Source organism: Lissotriton helveticus, chromosome 3_1, assembly GCF_964261635.1.
Source record: "Lissotriton helveticus chromosome 3_1, aLisHel1.1, whole genome shotgun sequence".
Taxonomy (NCBI): Eukaryota; Metazoa; Chordata; class Amphibia; order Caudata; family Salamandridae; genus Lissotriton; species Lissotriton helveticus.
In genome coordinates this window covers 289176843-289200031 of record NC_136061.1, presented here as the reverse complement: position 1 = coordinate 289200031, position 23189 = coordinate 289176843, and the positions used below count along the sequence as shown (strand labels likewise).

The 23189-nt window shown below is 48.9% G+C and overlaps 1 protein-coding gene across 1 annotated transcript in view; it reads left to right on the top strand.

The window, feature by feature from the left end:
* The window catches only part of MED13 (mediator complex subunit 13), a 1439203-nt gene that overhangs the window by 1128636 nt on the left and 287378 nt on the right, over positions 1-23189 (top strand). Inside the window, exons 25-26 of the mRNA XM_078679821.1 lie at positions 12901-13059; positions 13151-13333. Coding sequence (XP_078535947.1) covers positions 12901-13059; positions 13151-13333 — 342 coding nt within the window. The remainder of the gene's footprint in view (positions 1-12900; positions 13060-13150; positions 13334-23189) is intronic.

Genomic DNA, 23189 nt, shown 5'->3' with positions numbered 1-23189 from the left:
CGACTGCAGATCCTACTGCTGACTCGCTACAAAACATGGAACACCCTCTGAACTCAGCGCCTACAGAGAGAATTCTCAAGACCTGGATGGTTAGAGCAGTAGCTGCACCCCCACCCCGCTCATCGCCTTGAGACTCTCATGGGTGATGAGTGCACTCTACAGATGATTGATTGATAGTGCATTTGAGGGGGCTTTGAGAGTGCGTCCATGACCCTGGGGGAACCCTGGTTCTAACCCCAGAAACCCAACTCCCACAGCTAAGTGTTTGCCTGTAAACCGAGAACTTAATTTTATCCCATAGGATTGCTTTGACTGCTTTTCTTTTAAAATTGTTGTGAAGTGTGGAGTTGGTTTGTATGAAAATCTAAGAAACTGCAAATATACAATAACTGCTTTACTTGCCTTTTCTCCAGGAAATATCCCATAATAATCGAACAGTAATTTCAACAGTATTTAAAGTATTTACAAACCTGTAACAGTCATTTTCATTCATTTTGCGTATATTAGTCAACCTACCTTCAATAGTACCATTTACACTTACCTGTGCCAGGCTTGCTTTGTTCTAGAAAATAAATATAACTAAATAATATTTTTATACAAACAAAGTTGGTGTGAGTTCAGTCTTTGAGTGTGTGACATCATGTCTTGCCTGAGTGTGTACAATAAATGCTTAGCACTGCCCTCTGAAAGTCTTACTGCTCATCTACACTACCACAAATAGAGAGGAAGGTGCTGTCTACCTTTACCTACCTTTGGAGTTCCACTGGACTCTGTGCACACTATACCCAGACCCAGTTTCTTTCAGATGGTTCTTAAGACCAGAGCCGCTTTCCTGCCTAAGGTGGTCACTTCTTTCCACTTGGGGAAGTCTATCACCTTACCCACTTTCTTTCCTCCCCTCTCATCCTTCTGAGGAGGAGAAGAGACTTCACCGCCTGGACCCCAAGAGGGTAGAACCCAGGACTTCAGGTTGGACAATCAACTCTTCATTGGTTATGTGGGCAAGACTGTCCACAAAAGAAAGCTGTCCTGGTGGATAATACGGTGTATCAAGATCTGCCACGCCCTGTCCAAGAAAGAGCCTCCTGAAGATGTTTGTGCTCATTCTATGGGAGCTAAGTCATCTTGGAGAGATGCCCCTGTGATAGACATCTGCAAAGCGGCAACTTGGGCCTCCTGCTACACTTTTGCAAAGCACTCTTTGGATTCGGAAGTGAAAAGGGACAACAGTTTTGCACGTTCTGTTCTGTAGAAGATTTCGGTATAGGCAGGCACCCTCCTCCCGAAGCGGGACTGCTTGTGGATTCAATTCAAAAGGTGAGAAATCAAAAGCCAGATGAATCCATCAGGAGAACAGTTATTTACCTTGGGTAACGCTTTTCCTGCCGTCGACGTGGTGCCCACTGTGGCTGGACAGGGGGCCAACGCGCGGGTCAGTCTACCTCCACTCCCTCAGCACCCGCCTCAAAGCCTCCCTAGTCCAGGCTTTGGAGCACACCCCACGCCGGTGGGCGGCAGGATTCGCCATCACCTCCCCCACTGACATTCCGTTACCTCGGGCAGGTGGGTGCTGCAAAACGTCCGAAGGTGCTACTCCCTCACCTTCGAGACTGCCCCTCCGGCCATGCCACCTCAGTTCCACCGCATGTCAGGGGACCATTTGCTCTTCTCCAGCAGGAAGTCATGGCCCTCTTGGCCTAGGGGGCCATCGAGCACGTTCCTGGGTCATTAGTAGGGTCGTGGTTTTCATTCCCACTACTTTCTGGTCCCCAAGAAGGAGAAAGTGGACCTGTGCCTCATCTTGAACGTCAAACGCTTCCTCCAGAAGGATAAGTTAAAGATGTTAACTCTGGCTCAGGTCTTGACTGCCCTCGACCCTGGATAGTGGATGGTAACGTTGGACTTGCAGGACACATTTTCACATCCCTGTCCTGCCGGCCCACCGGCATTACCTGCGGTTCACGGTAGACCACGAGCACGTTCAGTTTACTGCGCTCCCCTTCGGCCTTACCAGCGCCCGTCGGGTGTTCACGAAAGTGATGGCGGTGGTCTCGTATGCGGGCTCTGCAATGGGACCTGACTTTCCAGTGGGCACAGCATCAGGGCAACCGCGATTGGGTCAGTGGCAGATCCCTCTCCCTTCCCCAAACTGGAGCACACAGTGGTGACGGATGCATCCCTCCGGGGATGGGGCGCCCTCTGGTCTCGGGCGGAGACCCGGCTCCATATCAACCTTTTAGAGCTTCGAGCGATCCAACTTGCACTGAAAGCATTGTTCCCTCTGTCCGGGGAAGTGTAGTGCAGGTGTTCATGGACAACACCACCGCCATGTGGTACTGCAACGAACAGGGTGGGATGGGGTCATGGACCCTATGGCAGGAGGCTCTACGCCTCTGGACATGGCTGGAACATCAAGGCATTACCTCGGTGGTTCATCACCTGGCAGGTTCTCTGAATGCCAGGGCGGACAAACTCAGCCACATGTGCATGATGGATCATGAATGGCCTTGAACTCGGACGTGGCGCAAGGTCTCTTTCTACAGTGGGGAGAGCCTTGGTTAGATCTAATCGCCTCCGAAGAGATGCGCAATGTCATCAGTTCTGCGCGTTGGAATTTCCAAGGTGGCACTTGCTTGGCGACGCTTTTCGTCGCGAGTGCAGCTGCAGTCTGTTGTACACCTTCCTGCCTATACCACTTCTGCCCAGAGTGCTGAAGAAGATTCGGGGCGACCGGGCCCAAGTCATCCTTGTGGCTCCGGATCAGGCATGAAGATACTGGTATCCCAAGCTACTCATCCTGGCGATCGATCTCCCGATCCGACTACCTCTTCGAGAGGATCTTCTGTCGCAGCAGCAGGGGACGGTCCTCCACCCTAACCTGTCCAGCCTCCACCTTCATGCGTGGAGATTGAGCGGCGACAGTTGACAGCTTTCGTCCTTCCTCCCGAAGTCTCTGATGTCATTCTGGCAGCCATGCATTCCTTCACTAAAACGGTATACGCCTGCAGGTGGGACAAATTTGTGGCATGGTGCACAGCAAAGACTGTGGATCCCCTTTCTGCTCCCCTTTCCGAGGTCCTTCTGTTCCTTCTCTCTTTGGCCCAGTAGGGCTCCGCTCTGGGCACTATCAAAGGTTATCTTTCGGCCATCTCCACCTTGCTACAGCTTCCAGATCAGCCTTCTCTTTTTAAGTCCCTGGTTGTTAACCGCTTCCTTAAAGGCATTACACACACGTTTCCTCCTGTGCCTTTCATAATGCCTCAAATGGACTTAAATCTTGTCTTGACCTTTCTGATGTGCGCTCCCTTTGAGCCCCTTCATAACTGTCCCTTACGTCTTCTCACTCTCAAGACTGCTTTCCTGGTAGCTATAACCTCTGCCAGAAGAGTGAGTGAACTCCAGGCTCTTTCTTCTAAACCTCCTTTTCTTTCTGTTCATCCGGACAAGGTGGTTTTAAAGACTCGTCCTTCTTTCTTGCCAAAGGTTGTCATGCCCTTCCACATCGGGCAGACCATCACCTTGCCCGCCTTCTTTCTGCTTCCGCATCCTTCAAAAGAGGAGGAGAGGCTCCTCCGTCTAGACCGAAAACATGTGCTCTCGTTTTATCTGAAGCGCACACAACCGTTCCGGATGGATGACCACATTTTTGTTGGCTACGTGGGCACCAAAAAAGGTTGGGCCGTGCACAAATGAATCATCTCTAGGTGGGCCGTTCTGTGCATCAAAGCATGTTACTCGTTGGCTAAGAAGGAGCCTCCTGTTGGGCTGCATGCCCATTCTACCAGGGCAACGGCAGCCACTTCTGCCTTGGGACGCAGCATTCCCTTGCAGGACATTTGTCAGGCAGCTACGTGGGCCTCGCTGCACACGTTTACCAAGCATTATTTCCTTGACAGTCAAGTCCCGGAGAGACTGCATCTTTGGCCGTTCTATTCTCTGTGACTTTCTGATGTAATCTTGTTAGCAGACCCTGCACCGGGGTTGGTATTGCTGTGGTGTCTATTCTAAGGTAAGGAATCTATCACTAACGTGTCTCTTTCAGATGCACAAGTTACTACTTGTGTAACAATATATCTGTAAGAGAAATTAGTTTGTGATAGTTTCCTTACCGCCCACCTATCCTCCCTGTTCTGCGAACTGATTTCTAGAGTTAAGGTCATCCCTTTCAGGGCCCTAGTTTCATGGCACCAGTGGTCAGTTTCTTGTATGGCTCTGTGTTCCTGGTGCGGAAAGTCGTGTACAGAACTGATGCCTGCGCGCATTGGTGGCGCCTAAGTAGTCTCCGTGACATCTCGGCGCTGACGACGCCAGCGAAGGACGCGGAACGCACGCCACCTTCTGACGCACAGGGGTACTGCTGACGAAAACTTCCCGGATCCAGTATGATGCCTGAGGATATTCTAAGGCAAGGAATCTATCACTAGCGTCTCTTACAGATATATCGTTACACAAGTAGTAACTTGTTCTTTAGCTACATTCTAGTTCCCAGCAGAAGTAGCCGATCTCATCCTGTCTGCTGTCACTCCTTCTGCGAAAATAGTGTATTCTGGAAGGTGGAATATGCTTCCTGCTTGATGTGCTAAGAAGAAAGTGAATTCCCTGAAGGCCCATTTGTCAAACGTCCTAAAATTTTCACTGTTTCTTGCACAGCAGGGCTGTGTGGTGGAGATAGTCATGGGTTAGTCGGCAACCTTGCCAGCTTTCCTCTGCCTTCTGGGCCAGCTTTTCCGGTTTTAAGTTACTTATTGTTTTAGGCTCACTCAAGGGCTTGTCAACTATAATTTCCCCTCCTCTTTTTGTTATGCTGCATTGGAACCTTCAGTTATTTTTAACCTTTTTGAGGGGGTCACCCGTTGTGCGCCTTCATAGTTGCCCATTATGTTTATCAACTATTAAAACTGCTTCTAGTAACTTATCACTACAGCTAGACTTGTCAGTGAGTTCTAAGCCGTGAGCTTTAGCCAGTCTTTTGCTATATTTTTTTCCTGAAAAGTTAGTTCTTCAAACCAGAGATGCTTTTCTTCCCAAGGTTGGGACCCCTTTCTTTTTGCGTAAATCGGTATCTGAAAGAAACAGGTTAGTATTAGATTCCTTACCTTAGAATATCCCCAGGCGTCAGTCTGGATCCGGAAACTTTTGCGTAGCAGTACCCCTGCGCGTCGGTAGGCGTCGTCTGCAGGCGTCCCCTGCGGCTCCGCGTCGTCGGCGTCGTGCGCCGTGATGACGTCGCTGGAGTATATAGACGCCGCCTCCGCGCGCTGACGTCAGTTCTTCTTTTTTCCGCGCCAGTTAGCGCAGATCCGAAGAGCAGTACTCCGGTCTTTTGACCAAGTGTTTGTAAAACTTAATCTTTCTACGGTGCCGGTAGGATGCCTGGGTTTGAGAGCTGCGACGAGTGCGACCGCATGATGTCGGTCACCGACCACCATCGACTCTGCCTCCGGTGTCTGGGCGCGGACCACGACGTGGAGTCCTGCGTCGACTGTCGGGCCTTGACTGGAAAAGCTAGGCGGGAGCGGTCCCGCAAGCTTCTCGAGCTCTGAGTGTCGGCCCCGCGTCGAGAGCGGTCCCGGTCCGGTCGGAGGTCGAGGGAGCGGTCGAGGGAACGATCGCGGAGCCGCCATGGGCGCTCCGGGAGTCGCCACCATTCCTCCGGTTCGTCAGGTAAGCACAAGAAGTCGGGGCGTCGCCATCGCACCCCCGACTCCCCCCGACGCCCGCGTGATGCGGCCGGGGGCTCGGGTGGCCCCACCCCCGCGGGCCCGCGTGGGTCACCGACGCCGTCTACCCCATACCCGTCGGTCCCTGGGGAAGGCGCGTCGCGTGAGGAGATCGAGGCCTTCCTCATTGCTATGAGGGCGAGGTCTCCTCCGGCGGGGCCTACGGCGCCTGCGGGGCCGTCGGTCCCGTCTGGGGGCCCGAGCGGTTCGGGTGCTTCTGCCCCGACGCCGCCGGTGGCTCCGGTCCCGGCGCCGCTGGGTCCCTCAGGTTCGTCGCCGGCTGGTCTCCCGGCCTCTCCGGCGTCGGTTCCTTTGGGCCAACCCGTGGTACCGCCTCCGCGTGGTGCAGCGACTCCGCCGTCGGCTCCGGCCGGCGTCGGGTCCCCGGCACCGACGCCGCGCGGCGCCACCCCCATTCCCTCCCCGACTCCGGACACGGAGTCGGACCGGCGTCGGCCGACGCCGGATCCGACGCCGATGGGGCCCGTTGACCCCGATGTCTATATCGTCGACCCAGAATATGGGTATGATGAGGATGAGTATGGAGAGGGTTGGGAGGGGTCTGAGGACCCTTTATCCCGTGCCTGCCAGTATGATGTGGACTGGGTAGGTGATCTGGGTGATGCCAGTGGCCTGGACGAGTCGCCCAACCCTGGGTTTGTCTCCCCGTCCCCTGTGGCGTCTGAGGCAGGTGCTGCCTATTCAGTGGTCCTGATGAGGGCTGCCAAGGCCTTACACCTTGAGCTCCCCGTCGCGAAGGTCAAACCGAACATTCTGACCGAAGTGTTTAAACCGCAGTCATGCCCCCAGGAGCCTCTGCTGCCGTTTAATGAGGCCCTGACGGATGTCCTTTTGGGCACCTGGTCCAGGCCCGCTTCCGGTGCACCGGTTGACCGGAATGTGGCAAGGCGTCACCGTCCATGCTCGGACGACCCTGCCTTTTTATCCACCCATCCCTCCCCGGAGAGTCTGGTGATCCAGGCCTCCACTTCGCAGTCCGCATTTCCGTCGGCTCCGCCCGATCGGGAATCAAAGCGGTATGACCAGTTTGGTAAAAAGGTCTTTTCCTCTTTGAGCGCTGGACTGCGGTCTTGTAATACCGCGTGCCTCTTGGGCCGCTACACCCACTCCCTGTGGGATACGGTCGAAGAGTGTTTGCCGCAATGCCCCCAGGAAGTGCGGGACAAGCTCACCCGGGCCTTGGTTGAAGGCCGGGATGCGGCGCGGTACTCGATCCGTTGTGGTCTGGACACGACCGACTCCCTGGGACGGGCCATGTCCACGACGGTGGCGATTCGTCGCCATGCTTGGCTGAGATCTGCCAACTTCTCGCCAGACGTCCAAAATACACTCATGGACATGCCATTTGATGGCAGTCGCCTGTTTGGTGACAAAGCGGACCACGCGCTGGAGCGCTTCAAGGACTCCAGGGTCACGGCCAAGTCCTTGGGTCTTTCGACCCAGCGCCAGCAGACGGGTTCGTTTCGCCCCTTTCGTGGCCAAGGGAGGGGCGGTCCCACACGTGCTGCCAGCCACGCGCCGCAGAACGCTCCCCAGCGCGGTGGCGGCCGTGGTTTCCGCCGTGGTGGCGGTAGAGGCCAGCGGCGTGGTCAGTCCACGCCTCCCTCCGCTGCTGCGTCCAAGCCTTCCTAGTCCGAGCTTTCGGGCTCACGTGACGCCAGTGGGTGGCAGGGTTCGCCATCACCACTCCCGCTGGCGCGCGATAACATCGGACAGGTGGGTGCTGCAGCTCGTTCGAAGGGGCTATGCCCTCCCCTTCGAGTCCACTCCTCCAGCCATGCCACCGCAGAACCACCGTGTGTCGGGGGACCACTTGACACTTCTGCAGGAGGAAGTTACGGCCCTCTTGGCCAAGGGGGCCATCGAGCGCGTTCCTGGGCCAGAAGTAGGGTGTGGTTGCTACTCCCACTACTTTCTGGTACCCAAGAAGGACAAGGGAGGCCTGCGTCCTATCTTGGACCTGCGGAACGTCAACGGCTTCCTCCGGAAGGAGAAGTTCAAGATGTTGACTTTGGCTCAGGTCTTGGCTGCTCTAGACCCACAAGACTGGATGGTAGCGTTGGACTTGCAGGATGCGTATTTTCACATCCCCGTCCTGCCGGCCCACCGGCGTTACCTGCGGTTCAGGGTAGGCCACGAGCACTTTCAGTTTATCGTGCTCCCATTCGGCCTTACCAGCGCCCCACGGGTGTTCACCAAAGTGATGGCGGTGGTCGCAGCTCATCTGCGCCGGTTAGGGGTTTCAGTCTTCCCCTACCTCGACGACTGGTTGTTGAAGGCGGGCTCGCCCCAGACAGTCGTCCACCACCTTCAGATGACGGCAGACCTCCTGCACGAGCTGGGGTTTTCCATCAATGTGCCGAAATCACACCTGTGTCCCTCTCAAAAGCTCCTTTTCATCGGAGCGGTTCTCGACTCGGCGCAGTTTCGGGTTTATCCCCCGGAACGGCGGGTCCGGGATATTCAGGCTCTGATTCCCATCTTTCAGCCGTTATCCCGGGTTTCGGTCAGGTTGACGCTGCGGCTTCTGGGGCTGATGGCCTCCTGCATCCTACTGGTGCATCACGCCAGGTGGCGGATGCGGGCTCTGCAGTGGGACCTGAAGTTTCAGTGGGCCCAGCATCAGGGCAACCTATCCGACCATGTCCTGATCTCGGAGGGCACTGCGAGACAGTTGCAGTGGTGGCTTACGGACCGCGATTGGGTCAGAGGCAGATCCCTCTCCCTTCCCCAACCGGAGCACGTGGTTGTGACGGACGCGTCCCTCCAGGGCTGGGGTGGCCACTTGGGAGAGGCGGAGATCAGAGGCATCTGGTCTCCGGCGGAGTCCCGGCTCCATATCAACATGTTGGAGCTACGGGCGATTCGCCTAGCACTGAAGGCATTCCTCCCCTTTGTCAACGGGAGTGTAGTGCAGGTGTTCACGGACAACACCACCGCCATGTGGTACTGCAACAAACAGGGCGGTGTGGGGTCGTGGACCCTTTGCCAGGAGGCTCTGCGTCTCTGGCAATGGCTGGAACGTCAGGGCGTGACTCTGACGGTTCAACACCTGGCAGGTTCTCTGAACGCCAGGGCGGACGAACTCAGCCGTCGGTGCTCGGTGGATCACGAATGGCGTCTGAACTCGGACGTGGCGAGAGGCCTCTTTCAGCAATGGGGAGAGCCTTGGTTAGATCTATTCGCCACAGAAGAGAACGCGCAATGTCATCAGTTCTGCGCGTTGGAGTTTCCAAGACGGCACTCGCTCGGCGACGCCTTTCGGCTCGAATGGAGTTGCGGTCTGTTGTACGCCTTTCCGCCTATACCACTTCTGCCCAGAGTGCTGAAGAAGATCAGGCACGACCGGGCCCAAGTTATCCTTGTGGCTCCGGACTGGGCTCGAAGGTACTGGTATCCCGAGCTACTCAGCATGACAGTCGGTCCCTCGATCCGCCTGCCCCTTCAGGAGGACCTTCTGTCGCAGCAGCAGGGGACGGTCCTCCACCCGAACCTGTCCAGTCTCCACCTCCATGCTTGGAGATTGAGCGGCGACAGTTGAGGCCATTTGACTTGCCTCCTGAAGTCTGTGATGTTATTCTGGCAGCCAGGCGTCCCTCCACAAAGTCGGTATACGCCTGCCGGTGGAACAGATTTGTGGCATGGTGCACAGCAAAGGCTGTGGACCCCCTTTCTGCCCCTCTGTCTGAGGTTCTCCTCTTCCTTCTTTCCCTTGCCCAGCAGGGCTCTGCTCTGGGCACTATCAAGGGCTATCTTTCTGCCCTTTCCGCCTTCTTAAGGCTACCTGATCAGCCATCTTTATTCAAGTCCCCTATTGTATTACGATTCTTAAAAGGCATCACGCACATGTATCCACCTGCTCCGTTCGTGATGCCTCAGTGGGACTTGAACCTGGTTCTGACTTTCCTGATGTGTGCTCCCTTTGAGCCTCTTCATTCCTGTCCTCTCCGTCTTCTCACTTTAAAGACGGCCTTCCTGGTTGCCATCACCTCTGCCAGGAGAGTGAGTGAGCTCCAGGCCCTTTCTGTTAAACCTCCTTTCTTGTCTGTTCATCCTGACAAGGTGGTTCTTAGGACTAGACCTTCTTTCCTGCCCAAGGTAGTCTCTGCTTTTCACATTGGGCAGTCCATCACCTTGCCCTCCTTCTTCCCGCCTCCGCATCCTTCAAAGGATGAAGAGCGGCTCCATCGTCTGGACCCAAAACGTGCGCTTTCATTTTACATGGATCGCACACGCCAGTTCCGGGTGGATGACCAACTGTTTGTTGGCTACGTGGGTGAGAAGAAGGGAAGGGCGGTACAGAAACGAACCATCTCTCGGTGGGTCGTCCTGTGCATCAAAGCATGCTACTCTTTGGCTCGGAAGGAGCCTCCTGTTGGGCTGAGGGCCCATTCCACTCGGGCTACGGCGGCTACTACTGCCCTGGGCCGGGGAGTCCCTTTGCAGGACATTTGCCAGGCGGCTACGTGGGCCTCGCTGCACACCTTTGCGAGGCACTACTGCCTGGACAGTCAAGTCCGGAGGGATGGCTTCTTTGGCCGTTCGGTCCTCCAGGACTTTCTGGTGTAGGTTGTATTGGTTCGCAGACCCACCACCGGGGTTGGTATTGCTGGGGTATCTATTCTAAGGTAAGGAATCTAATACTAACCTGTTTCTTTCAGATGAACAAGTTACTTACCTTCGGTAACGATATATCTGTAAGAAACAGTAGTTAGTATTAGATTCCTTACCGCCCCACCCATCCTCCCCGTTCTGCGAACTGATACCTAGGGTTAAGGACATCCCTTTCAGGGCCCTAGTTTCAAATGGCACCAGTGTTATTCTCACATGGCTCTGCGTGTTCTGGCGCGGAAAAGCTGTGTGCAAAGAACTGACGTCAGCGCGCGGAGGCGGCGTCTATATACTCCAGCGACGTCATCACGGCGCACGACGCCGACGACGCCGAGCCGCAGGGGACGCCTGCAGACGACGCCTACCGACGCGCAGGGGTACTGCTACGCAAAAGTTTCCGGATCCAGACTGACGCCTGGGGATATTCTAAGGTAAGGAATCTAATACTAACTACTGTTTCTTACAGATATATCGTTACCGAAGGTAAGTAACTTGTTCATCTCTCCCATCCTCCTTATCACACTCTTCTTCGTCCTAAGGAGAAGGGGAGGCTGTATAGGTTAGAGCTGAAAAGGGCAGTCAGTTTTTATATTGACCGCCCCAGGGATTTTTCAACTCATGACAAGCTCTTGCTAGGGTACAAAGTCTATAGAACAGACAAGGCTGTCCAAAAGAGGAGCTTCTTAAGCTGAGTTATCCTCTGCATTAAGATGTGTTATGGCTTAACGTGACTAGAACCTCCTGAAAACAGAAGTGCCCATTCTACCAGAGCCAAGTCTGTCTGAGCATTAGCAAAAGGAGTCCATGTGGCTGACATGTTTTCTCATATTTTTGCCAAGCAGTGCTGCTTAGATCCAGAAGTGGTTTGGTTGGCCACTTGGTCAGTTCGGCCCTCCAGCACTTTTCTTTTACTTGAACTCTACCCCTCTGAGTATGGTACTGCTTGATATTCTATTCAAAAGCTGATAAATTGACAGGTAGAAGTATTCATCAGAAGGAAGAGTTACTTACCTTTGGTAACACTCGTCTGGTGGATACTCTATGCCTGCAGATTCCTCACTGATACCAACCACCTCTCCATCTCTGAGAAAAGTCAGTTTATCACAGAGAGTGACTAATGAACTGCTGTTTGACCTCGTACACCTCCATCTGGATGGGGGGCATTGTCTTCCAGGCTCCATATTCTAAAGTGAATCTTACACAATGCACCATGTCTCATCCCGGACCTGAAGAATATGATCCCATCACCCCCATCCTGATGGAACTCCATTGGCTCCCCTGGCCGACCTGCACCATCTTCAAATCTACTGCATCGTGTACAAAGCCATCACAAAGAGCGTCCCTATATCTTTTAGACTTGTTCACTATCGCTGGTGTTTGTCGGCACAACTGCAACCATGACACCATCAGACTGCAGACTAAGAAGAATCAACAAGATAGGGTTTTTTCATATTTGAACCCCAGGTCAAGAACAACATACTTGTATCAATCAGGGCTGGCCCAATTTAGGAAAGAGTTGGAAACTCACCTCTTTAAAGGACACTACGTCACAATGCATTAACCGTCCACTACCCAGCTTCCTATCTCATTACTCGTTGACTTTATGCTGGACTTTGACTTTGACTACGTACAGCACTATGTATTTTGGCTATGTGTTCTGTTGATATACCATACACTTTTGTTCTAATTCGTAACGCCCTCTAGAAGATTGGTCATTTGCAATTTTTAACAAGATTCCAATAAGGTGGTTGCACTGCACTTCTACTCACATTGTCATCCTCATCTGTTCACCTCATGGATGTAGAAACAGAAGTCTGCATTCAGGAGTGGCAATTTATGGCTCTCGTGACTTTGCTTCCGGTGTCGACACACAGCCAGTGCCTCCTATCTACCTTGAAGAGCTATGAAAAGTACAAGATACAGTCTGGTGCCTTCGATTTAAAAAAAAAATAGCAATCTGCAGTGAATTATAGTATCCACCAGAAAGATCATTATCTAAGGTAAGTAACTTTTTCACCTCGAATAGTAGCTACTTCCCTGTTGAGTATTGAGCGCAAAAATCTAATTCCTCTGGTTATATAGGAACTTGGTTATATAAGGCGTATTAATAACTTAGCTTTATGTTTAGCTTTTACGATTCCATACTGATTCCCACCAAATTGAGAATAAGCAGAGTCCTGGGCATTTAGGTATGAGGTGCGGAATCTAGTTTAATGATGCAATATGATTTTAAGACTTTATTACCAACCTTGTTTCAGCTTAACCCTGTTCTCCTTTTTAAATGCAGCTTGATTCATTCATCCAGACCAAAGATAGTTGTCTTTGGAAGGTGCAGGGTGCTCAAGGAAAATGTGCCCTGTGCCTTCCCCTGAAAAATGTAATTCTAGGATAACTAGCAATTTCTACTGTTTACCTGTTGGAAGGTTCCTCCAGTTGATTAAACTCGTGGATGCTTTGTCTTAAGCACATGCACATAAAATTGGTGATTAAAGTTTATGGTTGTGTGTATATTCTCTATTATATATTTTTTTAATATCTTTTTTTTTAGACTGGAGTCGTTTGCTTAGTCGACGGAACCTTCAGTCTTTGAGTAAAAGACTCAAAGATGTTTGTCGGATGTGTGGTATATCTGCTGCTGATTCTCCCAGCATTATCAGCGCTTGTCTAGTGGCTATTGAACCACAGGGATCGTTTGTTATCATGCCAGGTGAGAAAATAGAAAAAATACCTATCACTGTAATCAGACGTGCCTAATACTGATAGACATGTAATTTTGTTTAAAAAAATGTTTTTCCTAGATTCTGTATCAACTGGTTCAGTCTTTGGACGAAGCACTTCTTTGAACATGCAGACTTCACAGCTGAATACCCCGCAAGACACATCATGCACTCACATACTTGTGTTCCCTACGTCCGCTTCTGTGCAGGTCGCAGCTACCTACACTACTGAAACCCTAGAGGAGGCCTTCAACACAAATAATGGTTAGTAAAAAGGGAGTGATATTTTCTCACAAAACCTGAAAGTGAGTATTAAAAATGACCTTGTAGAGGAGGGGTGTTTATTTGGCTTTGGCAGAAATGGCCATGTAGATTAATATAAGCACGAAGTAGTACGGTAAGTTGTTTAGTATTCGTTACTCTACAAGGTTTTATTCTCCTACCCAGAAAGTTGAAGAAGGAAGTTAAAGGAGTTTGTTGGCATTTGTTAGTTTTTCCAGAATTCCCTTTAAATACATTTCGGAAACTGTAATATTTGTATAGCCATAAGAGCCCTATCTACTCAAAGTTTCTTTAATTTATTCTGCTTGGGTTTTGTGGACACCGCTGGGGTATGTTGAGCTAAAGCATGAGTTACTTAATGAAATCCATCCAAATAAAGACTATTTAAGACCAGGTTGGCAGTCAGCAAAGAGCACCTTCTGCCAAGTTTTATTATTCAGGTTTCCGTCCGTGATTATTAGTGTACAAATAGACTGACTTTGACCCATAGAGCCAACGAAAGGCTTTTGCATGCTTCTGTTCCTTGAAAAAGATCTTTGACTAAATATAGTTCGGACAAAACATTTCCATCAGAGTCCACAAACCCCAATCGTAAAAATGGTGGCAAATTCGGGATTTGAATAGACAAACGCTTACATTTATACAACCATAGGTTCTCAAAATGTGTAGAAGTTTACATTTAAGTTAAATTGTGGAATGGCCACAGTAACTAAAGTTTGCCAACAACTTTGTGCATTTTGGTTTTCTAAAAATGCTTTTTTTTACAGAGCTTAATTTTCTACTATAAAAGCAGACCTCCTTAATTTATAGGTACATATATTATGTGGAAAACTGTTTGATGTTTTTTTCCACTGACTTTTGACTAGTTATTTTGTCAGTGGTTCTCCTGAAATTGCTGATTGACTGAGATGGCAATAGAGCAGCTGGATGAACGTACGTATTGAACATTGAAGTATTGAAGTTCTAGGTTTCTTTTAAGCTTGGAATGGCTTGTTATTCATTGCATTTCGCTGTACAAGACCTGCAGTGGTTAACTGTTTCACTGTAGAAAGGTGAAACTGTGAGAATTAATTTAATTTTCCAGTATTGAATCTTTTGTAGATTCACATGCTTGAACTTCCCCCCCCATTGTTGAGGTAATTATGATAGGTAGTGTAAAGTTAAGTTTGGACAAGTATCATTGGTAACCACTTTACATCTTTTTAATAGAAATCAAACCCAACACAATCAGAGAACACTTTAATCATTCTACCCCTCAAGGGCCACTATACACCGATTTCTTACTGCACATCGTATGAATGGGTCTCTGAGCTCTGCTCATTTTTAGGAGTGTGACAACTGATTTTTCTACATTATTTGTCCCGTGACTAAATATTATCTGCCAACTTCCTCGAAGATAGCATATGGTTGTTCAGTCCTGACTGAAAACATGTCAGGAACAGAGGATATAGAGGCCAGGCTGATTCTGTGGCTCCTGAAAAAGAAGGCAATCTAAACTCCAGTTTTTTGCTGAAGAGGGAATGTCATCTCCTCTCAAGAAGACTAACGAGAGGTAAGGGACTCTTCAGGGGGAACCTTCTAAAAAGATTGACTAGCATATTTTCTCTTACGAAGGAAGTTGACCAGTTTGAATATAAAAGTTGTTTTTTGGCATGATGTCTCCTTGCATCCCGCTAATACCAAACTGTTGTATGCACATTAGACCATTGCAAGAACAGATAGACAGTGGATTCAAACAGAAGGATCTGTGACGATGTCATCAAAATCTTTCCAGAAATTGGTTGGCTGTGACCGGGTGGATGCAAACAAAAATTATATCCTTAGGCCTGAAGTTCATTTACTCACAAATACAGTATGTAATGAGCACAGAATCATTCATGGAAGGTTGCACATTTGCAGGATCTAGAAGTCCGCATCAAATGGCCACTACAGGAAACAAAGATGCATATAAGACTGCTAGAGTTTAGGGAAGTGGCTCTAGGCCTTCAGGCATTTCTCCAGGGAATAAAGAAGTCTGTGATATTGGCTCATACCAACAACACGACCACCATGTTCCATCTGAGAAAGCAATAAAATCTCATCTATCTATAGAAGGCCAAAAGATCTGTAATTGAACCATACATAACCTTATCACCCTAAAGGTGGAACATACTCCAGGTATCGACAGTCAGTAAGCAGACAATCAAAGGAAGACATTAAGAGTGACAGATGTCTGTCAGGGATTTCCAGACCGGGGAAACCTCAAACCTGGATCTATTTGCAACAGCACTCAACCACAAATGTCATTTTTATGCCAGCAGATAACCTGGTGGAATGCCATCCTGATAGCATGGACTGGTATATTTACTTGTTTTCCCTCCTCTGCCATTAATATCAAAGCTGATAAAGAAGATGAATAGACGTGACAAGATAGGCTTCTATCTCCAGTGGGGCTAAGACCGTTCTGGTAAACAAAACCTCTTCTCATTTCAGATCATCATATTCCACTCAGACCAGTGGCAAGAATTCTCACAATGAAGTAAAGGTTTTCATCCACCACCGGAGTCTGTTTATTGCTGTGGCTCCTGAGTACAATTAATTCAGTCTCCTGACTATTACGTAAGAATACAGACCCATTTAGCTAAGGCTAGAGCTAAATCTACAAACACAACTTGCAAGGCAAAGTAAACTCGCTTTTGTGTATGGTGGTCTCATAAAAATATTCATCCTTTTTCGTCTAACCTCGAACACATTCTACCATACCTACTTAATCTGGCACGTTCTGTTCATTCACATAACTTAGTTAAGGTCTACTCTGCAGCAATTTTCAGATTTCATTGAATCTTAAACCAAAAGTCACTGGGATAAAATATATTACTCAAGTAATTTTAAGGGGACTTTTTATAGATCTATACATCTAATTATAAACTACCTAATGCTTGGCAACTGTGCACCATTTTAACCCACTTAATGAAGTCCTTTTGAAGCCATTTATATGGTCAATTTTGAGAGCTTTTTTGAAAACTGGCTGTTTGAGGCATATGAGCTGTAGATCGTATACTTCTGCATAGATCGCCATCTGGTGTTGGGCTCGGATGTTTGCACTTTATTTTTGTCTTGGAAGAAGTCTGTGTAGTCAAGAGATAGGTGACCTTCCTTAGGGTAACTGCGCATGGGCATCGACTGCATCTCCAGATTATTTTTTTCCGCCATCGGGTTCGGATGTGATTTGCTGCGCTCCGGGTCGGTGTCTGTTTTGAACTCCCTTTGACGCGCAATACCTCACCACTCGACGGTATTGCCTCAATGGCGTTTCCTTTTCAACGCGTATCTTCGGGAAAAATAAAAAACTCTATCTTAGACGCAAACCATCCGTGACCTTCAGGATCAACGCCACGAAATGTGATACGGAAGCAGATTACGGACATCTTCGGAGCAGATCCCAATCTCCAGTCGGAGTAACAAGCTGATGAAGAAGACCTCTGTCTTTGAAGCCAGTGACTCAGACGTTGAATACGAGACAGTCACCCCAGCTCAGCGGTCCGTGAGTACCTAGACCCCTCTCCCAACCAAACCTAAGGCTCCAGTAACACCTTCGCCCTCAGGCTCAGGTCGTCCCCGGCAACACATTTCAGACGTCCCGCCCTCAGACTCGGCTATGAAACCAAAGGGAAAGCCTTCCGGCTCGCTATCGAGCCAACCCCATTCCGGTACCGAAAAATCACCTTCGGCACCGAAGCCCAAAACCAAAGAGGTGCCACGCCCTTCTTCATCAGAACCGAAAACAGACTCGTCGCCGAAGCCCTGGGCACCGTAACAAAGGACAAGCATTCGGAGCCGAAAAGGTCTTGGAGCCACAAACTCCTATACCAAAAACTAAGGAGTCCAAGACCCCACTGAAAGCTTCAGAGACACGGTCTAAACAACATTCTGACCCTAAGTCTTCGCACTGAAAAAAGACATTGTACCTTCACAACAGCCTGTACCAGATTTTTCAGATCCAAAGCAAAAAACTCTTCATTGACCCAGAAACTGGCAACGTTGTCGTCAAGCCTCCTAAAAAGAGAAAATTGGACACTTCAAAAGACTCTGAAATACCTATGAAGCGGAAGGAGATAGGCACTAATACTTCTCCACCTCTCTCTCCTTCTCCAGCTGATCCAAATCTGCTAATTTCTCCAGCGTACTCCCCACAACATACATTTTCACCTCAACCACAGAACGATGAAGATGATTATACGGATGAGGGTGAGGATGGAGATCCAGATAAGGATAATGATTGTTAGATTTTGGGGTCTCTAGTTGGCATAGGTAGGTACCTGTGACAAATAGGGACCCTTGCGTCTAGTCAGGGTAAGGGGGTACACTCCTAAAATAACCCCTGCTCACCCCCTTGGTAGCTTGGCACAAGCAGACAGGCTTATCTCAGAGGCAGTGTGTAAAGCATTTGTGAACACGTACAGTAAACCAGTGATACTACAGATGGACACCACACAGTTGTATATTAAAAATAAGTATTCTTTATATAGATTTAACACAAGACCACAAACGACAAAAATCCTCAATACTGTACTTAAAATGGTAGAATTAGCTTCGTTCTCTTTAGATCTTAAAATGCGACACGTTGAGTCAATGTACCTGTGGATGCGTAACGCTATACAACGAAAGTGTTGCAGGGAAGGTGATGCGTCGGTTCCTGGCTCGCACGAACGGTGATGCTTTGGTTTCTTACTGCGCTTCCGTGGCAATGCGGCTAGCAACGCCGTGATGCGATGAAGATCCTGTGTGATGAAACAAAGATGCCGTCTTCTTGACGAGGCACACTTCTCCGAAGTTGCGAGATGTCTCGACTCGATGCTGCAGCGGTGACACCCTTGTTCAGCGATGCGACAACAGCGGCTTTGGCGGCGAGGCGCTTCTACTCGATGCAACAGCTGCAGTGGCGACACCCTTGTTCAGTGATGTGCCGACAGCGGCTGCGATGGCGGCATGCCTCTTCTTCTTGAGTCGCGCTTCCAGCTCCTTGCAACACGCAGTGCATCAGAAGGCCCAAACAGCTGCAGGCACTACCAAAGAACTCTTGGGGAGCTGGTGCTTGAAGTCTGTTGTCCCTGAGACTTCAGCAGGAGGCAAGCTCTTCTCTCAAGCCCTTGGAGATCCTTCACAAGTTGAATAAAGCACACAAAGTTCCTTTCTCCTTTCTTTGGCAGTCAGGCAACCATCAATCCCCCAAGCAGCACTTCCGCTTAGGGATAGTCTCTCCTCAGTTTATTCTGGTTCCTCTCCTCAGCAAAGGTTTCTTCTTGTTGTCCAAAAGTGATCTAATTCTCTGGAGTTTGGGTCCCCTCTCTTATACACCGTTTCTCTTTGTTCCCTGGAGGCAGAGAGGCCTTTCCCTAGTCCAAACCAGTTCTGTCAGTCCTGGAGCACTCTGTTTTTGCTTTTTTACATTTAGTATTATTTTATTTATTTACCACAAGTTCTCTAAAAAAGGTACTCTGGGGGCATGCACGTCTTAGGGGAAGATGACAGGCAGGTATTTCTTTTAGGCTGAAGAGATTTCACGAGAGGAGGCCTAGCACTGAGCAGGTGCCAGGGAGTGAATGTCATTACCTCCATAGCACTGAGTGCAATCAATCTAGCTAGAAGGTGGTAGGCCTACACAACATGTCTCCTGAGCACCATCGAAAGGAGGCGAGCAGGTGTCCATTGCATCCTATAGCGTCTGTGATCAGCCATCATCCGACCTGTGTGCAAGCTGCTCCTGCACAGCACCAGGGAACCAGTTACACCCACCACAGTGCAGGCCCAGGGCGGTGCATCCAAGCAGGCAGGATGGAAGAAGTGAAGGGTCAGTGAAACCGGCACTCTGCCTCGGAGAAACACTAGAATGTCAAAGGCAGTCTCTCATCGCACAGCAACTCGGGCACATCAAAGCAGGCCTCTCTGCTGGAACTCTCCGCCAGGTCAGATGGCACTTCAAGTCTGGTCCTCCATTTAGCTGTCTTCTTCTTAGGATTTCTGCTCTTCCACATCACGAACACTACAAAGAGTCCTGCACAGAACACAAGGACGAGGCCGGCCACCAAAGGAATAATCACAGAATACTCTTGTGGCAGGAAATACTTATGGATCACATGCTCAGCATCAATGAAAGGCAGAGCGATGATCCACAGCGTGTAGTAGATGAACAGGACAGAGCTGAGGGCCATCAGAAGGCCACCAAGCCGGCTCCCACTAGCTGGTCGGTGCCTGTGACCATGTCTCCCTCCTTCTACTCAACCGCTCTCCAGATGGCGCCGGGCTCCACTTCCGGACTCGAGCTCATGAACCAATCAAAGTGCGAGAGGAGAGAGGCGCGAGCCTGGGAACGATTCCTGAAGCACTCTGTTGACATGACTCCTTCTTTCCTTTCGCAGGGCAGAGACATCAGACGCACCACAGGAGGTGGAGCCAGCATTGTGGTGGGAAGGCACAGCCCGATTCAGGTCCCAGGTGCAATTCCTCCCTCCCATCTAGATGCAGATCTCTCTATTCACCACTGGGCTGACCCACCCTATCTCCTGGTCCTCAAACTCCAGACAAGGAATATACAACCTAGCAGAGGCAGGCTTGGATAGATAAAGAAAATACCTACTTTCTAAAAGGCTTGAAGAAAGTGTTCCCTCCTGTCCGGCTTCCTTCGCCTTCATGGGAATCGCACGTGGTGCTGTCCAGATTGATGAACCAGCCTTTTGAACCCTTTCATAAGGCTTCGTTGCAGCACCTGTCCTGGAAGGCGGGGTTCCTCGTGGCCATTACATCGGCCCACAGGGTGAGTGAAATTTAGGCGTTGTGTTGCCAAGAACCTTATACTGTATTTCATGCTGCTACGGTTGTTATGCGTACTCACCCTAAATTTCTTCCAAAGGTTATATCTGATTTTCATGTTAACCAGACCATAACTTTACCTATGTTTTTTCAGAATCCTTCCTCTCCAGCGGAAAGGTCCCTGCATTCCCTGGATGTTAGGAGGGTGTTGAAATTTTATCTGGATAAAACCAAGGATATTCGTAGGTCAGACCAATTGTTTATCAATTATGAATCAGTCAGGACGGGTCTTGCTACCTCTAAACAGTCCATCTCTAGGTGGATTGTGTCCTGTATACAATTGTGTTACCAAAAGGCTAATAAGACCTTAGGGGTAAACCTAAGGCTCATTCCACCAGGGGCGAAGCTGCCACGACTGCTTTGCTCCGTAATGTTCCAATTGCAGAAATCTGCAAGGCGGCCACTTGAAAGTCGGTCCATACCTTTGCTAAGCATTACTGCCTGGACACTGATGCCAGGGCAGACGCTCAGGTTGGGCAGGCTTCGCTGCGAAATCTGTTCGCACAATAGTGGTGTTGTTTTTCTTTCTCCACCGCCGCTTTGGTGTGGGGATGCGCTTGCCATTCTATTCACTAGATTATGACTATACACAGAGATCCCCTACTACAGAAGGAGTAGTTTCTGTCCTGTAACTCCAGTTCTGTAGTAGGGGTATCTCTGTTATAGTCATAAGCGCCCGCCCTCCTCCCCGGTGGAGAGAGATATTCATGTAAGAAATGCTACAGGTCTGGCGTGTAACGCCTTCAAAAAGAACTGAAAGTAAAAGGGACCTGCAGTGCATTCTGGGATACTGTGAGACTTCTGGAAAGTTCTCTTAAAGGCACAGTATCCTGTTCTGAGCCACATAATGGCAGCCTATGGGGCGTGTCTATCCACTTCTTCCTCTCTATCATTCCTGAGGGCTTTTCTGGTAAAAGCATGTTTTTCTGGCTAGAAAAACCTGGACAGGCTGTGCTGTTTGTGGATTTTTGGTGGAATTTATAGTTGAAGTACTTGACAGTGTAGCCTGTGGATATAGGCTGCATTATCTGCAATTCTCTCTTAAGTGTCTGTGCAGTTCTGCATTTTTTGACAACTTAAGAGATTATTTTTGATTGCTCCGGGGTCCACGCACATGGGCGGGACTATTCACTAGATTATGACTATAACAGAGATACCCCTACTACAGAACTGGAGTTACAGGACAGAAACCACTCCATATACATCTATACGACTACATCTCGCTGCAATAGCAGCGTTACTCCTAAACAGATAACACTTGTCTTTGTTTTTGGTACCCGCTATCAAAGCATTTATGGAGGGACTTAAGAGAATAATTCCACCCAGAGTTCCACCTTCTCCTGTGCCGAATCTAAATGTTGTCCTCACCAGACTCATGGGTCCCCCATTTAAACCTCTACATAAACGCGAATTACAATTCCTTACTTGGAAAGAAGCCTTCCTAGTTGCTATCACATCTCTTAGAAGAGTTAGTGAACTCCAGGCTTTAACCTTACACGAACCATTTTTCCAAATACATCATAACAAAGTGGTTCTTAGAACTAACCCAAAATTTTTACCCAAAGTCGTTTCTGCCTTCCGTCTTAACCAGTCTGTTGAACTTCCAGTTTTTTTTTCCCTCAACCAGACTGAGTGGCAGAACGGGCTCTTAACACGCTGGACATTAAAAGAGCAATACTTAACTACAATAAAAGGACAAAATCCTTTAGGAAAACTAAACAACTTTTTGTGGCTTTCTCCCCACCTCAGGACAATCCCATTTCAAAAGCGGGCATTGCAAGGTGAATTGTTAAATGCATTCAAATATGCTATCTTAAAGCCAAACGCACATTAATCATTCCCCCTAGAGCTAATTCCACACGTAAACTAGGGGCTTCTATGGCATTCTTAGGGAACATTCCCCTAGATGACATCTGCAAAGCAGCAACTTGGTCTACAGTGCACACTTTCTCGAAACACTATTGTGTAGATGTTCAATCAAAATTACAAGCTAATGTGGGCCAGGCTGTATTAAGAACACTTTTTCAAACCACTGCAACAGATACAGGTAGCCACCGCTAAGGAGGTAACTACTGCATAGTCTATGCACAAGTATACGATCTGCAGTTCATATGCCTTGAATGGAAAATACTACTTACCAGTATGTATCTGTTCTTGCCATGTAGAGCTGTAGATTCGTATAAGCCCAACTGCCTCCCCGGATACCTCCATCTGTTCCAGTACTATCTTAGATATATTACACAAGGACATCTCTTTTCTATTTCTTACTAACTCCATCATCACCCTTTATGGCGAAAAACAATCTGGAGATGGAGTTGATGCCCATGCACACTATCTTCCTAAAGAGGAATCACCTATCTCGTGACTACAATGACTTCTTTCAAGACAAAAACAAAGTGCAAACATCCGAGCCCGACACCAAATGCCGATCTATGCAGAAGTATACGAATCTACAGCTCTACATGCCAAGAACAGATGCATACTGGCAAGTAGCATTTTCCTTATCGCTGGCCCTCACTTCTGCCAGGCAATTCAAAGAGATTCAGACCTTTACTGTAAGGGAGCCATATTACAAATCAAGGATGACAGTCATTTTGAGAACAAATCCTCAATTGTTCTCTAAAGTTCCATCTAACTCATCTTAAATTGATAATTTTGACAACCAACGCAGCAGAAAGCTCTTCATACCTTAGATTTTAAAAGATTCTTAAAGTTCTACATTGAGAAAAATGAACCATTAATAGATCTCAGCAGCTGTAGCTTTCTGCCTCAAAAACCTAGACCTTTGACAGTCATAGTTTGTGAGCTTTCCACAAGGAGTGTGAAAATTCTACTGGCATATGCAGGGCTGCTACATGGGCAGTTACATTAAAGATAAAGCATACATTCACTGCGCACTACTGTCTAGATAACACAACGAAGGGCGCAATTCAGCAGTTGGTTAATCTGTGCTTCACCATCTATTCCAAAAAGGTGAGTAATCTATAAT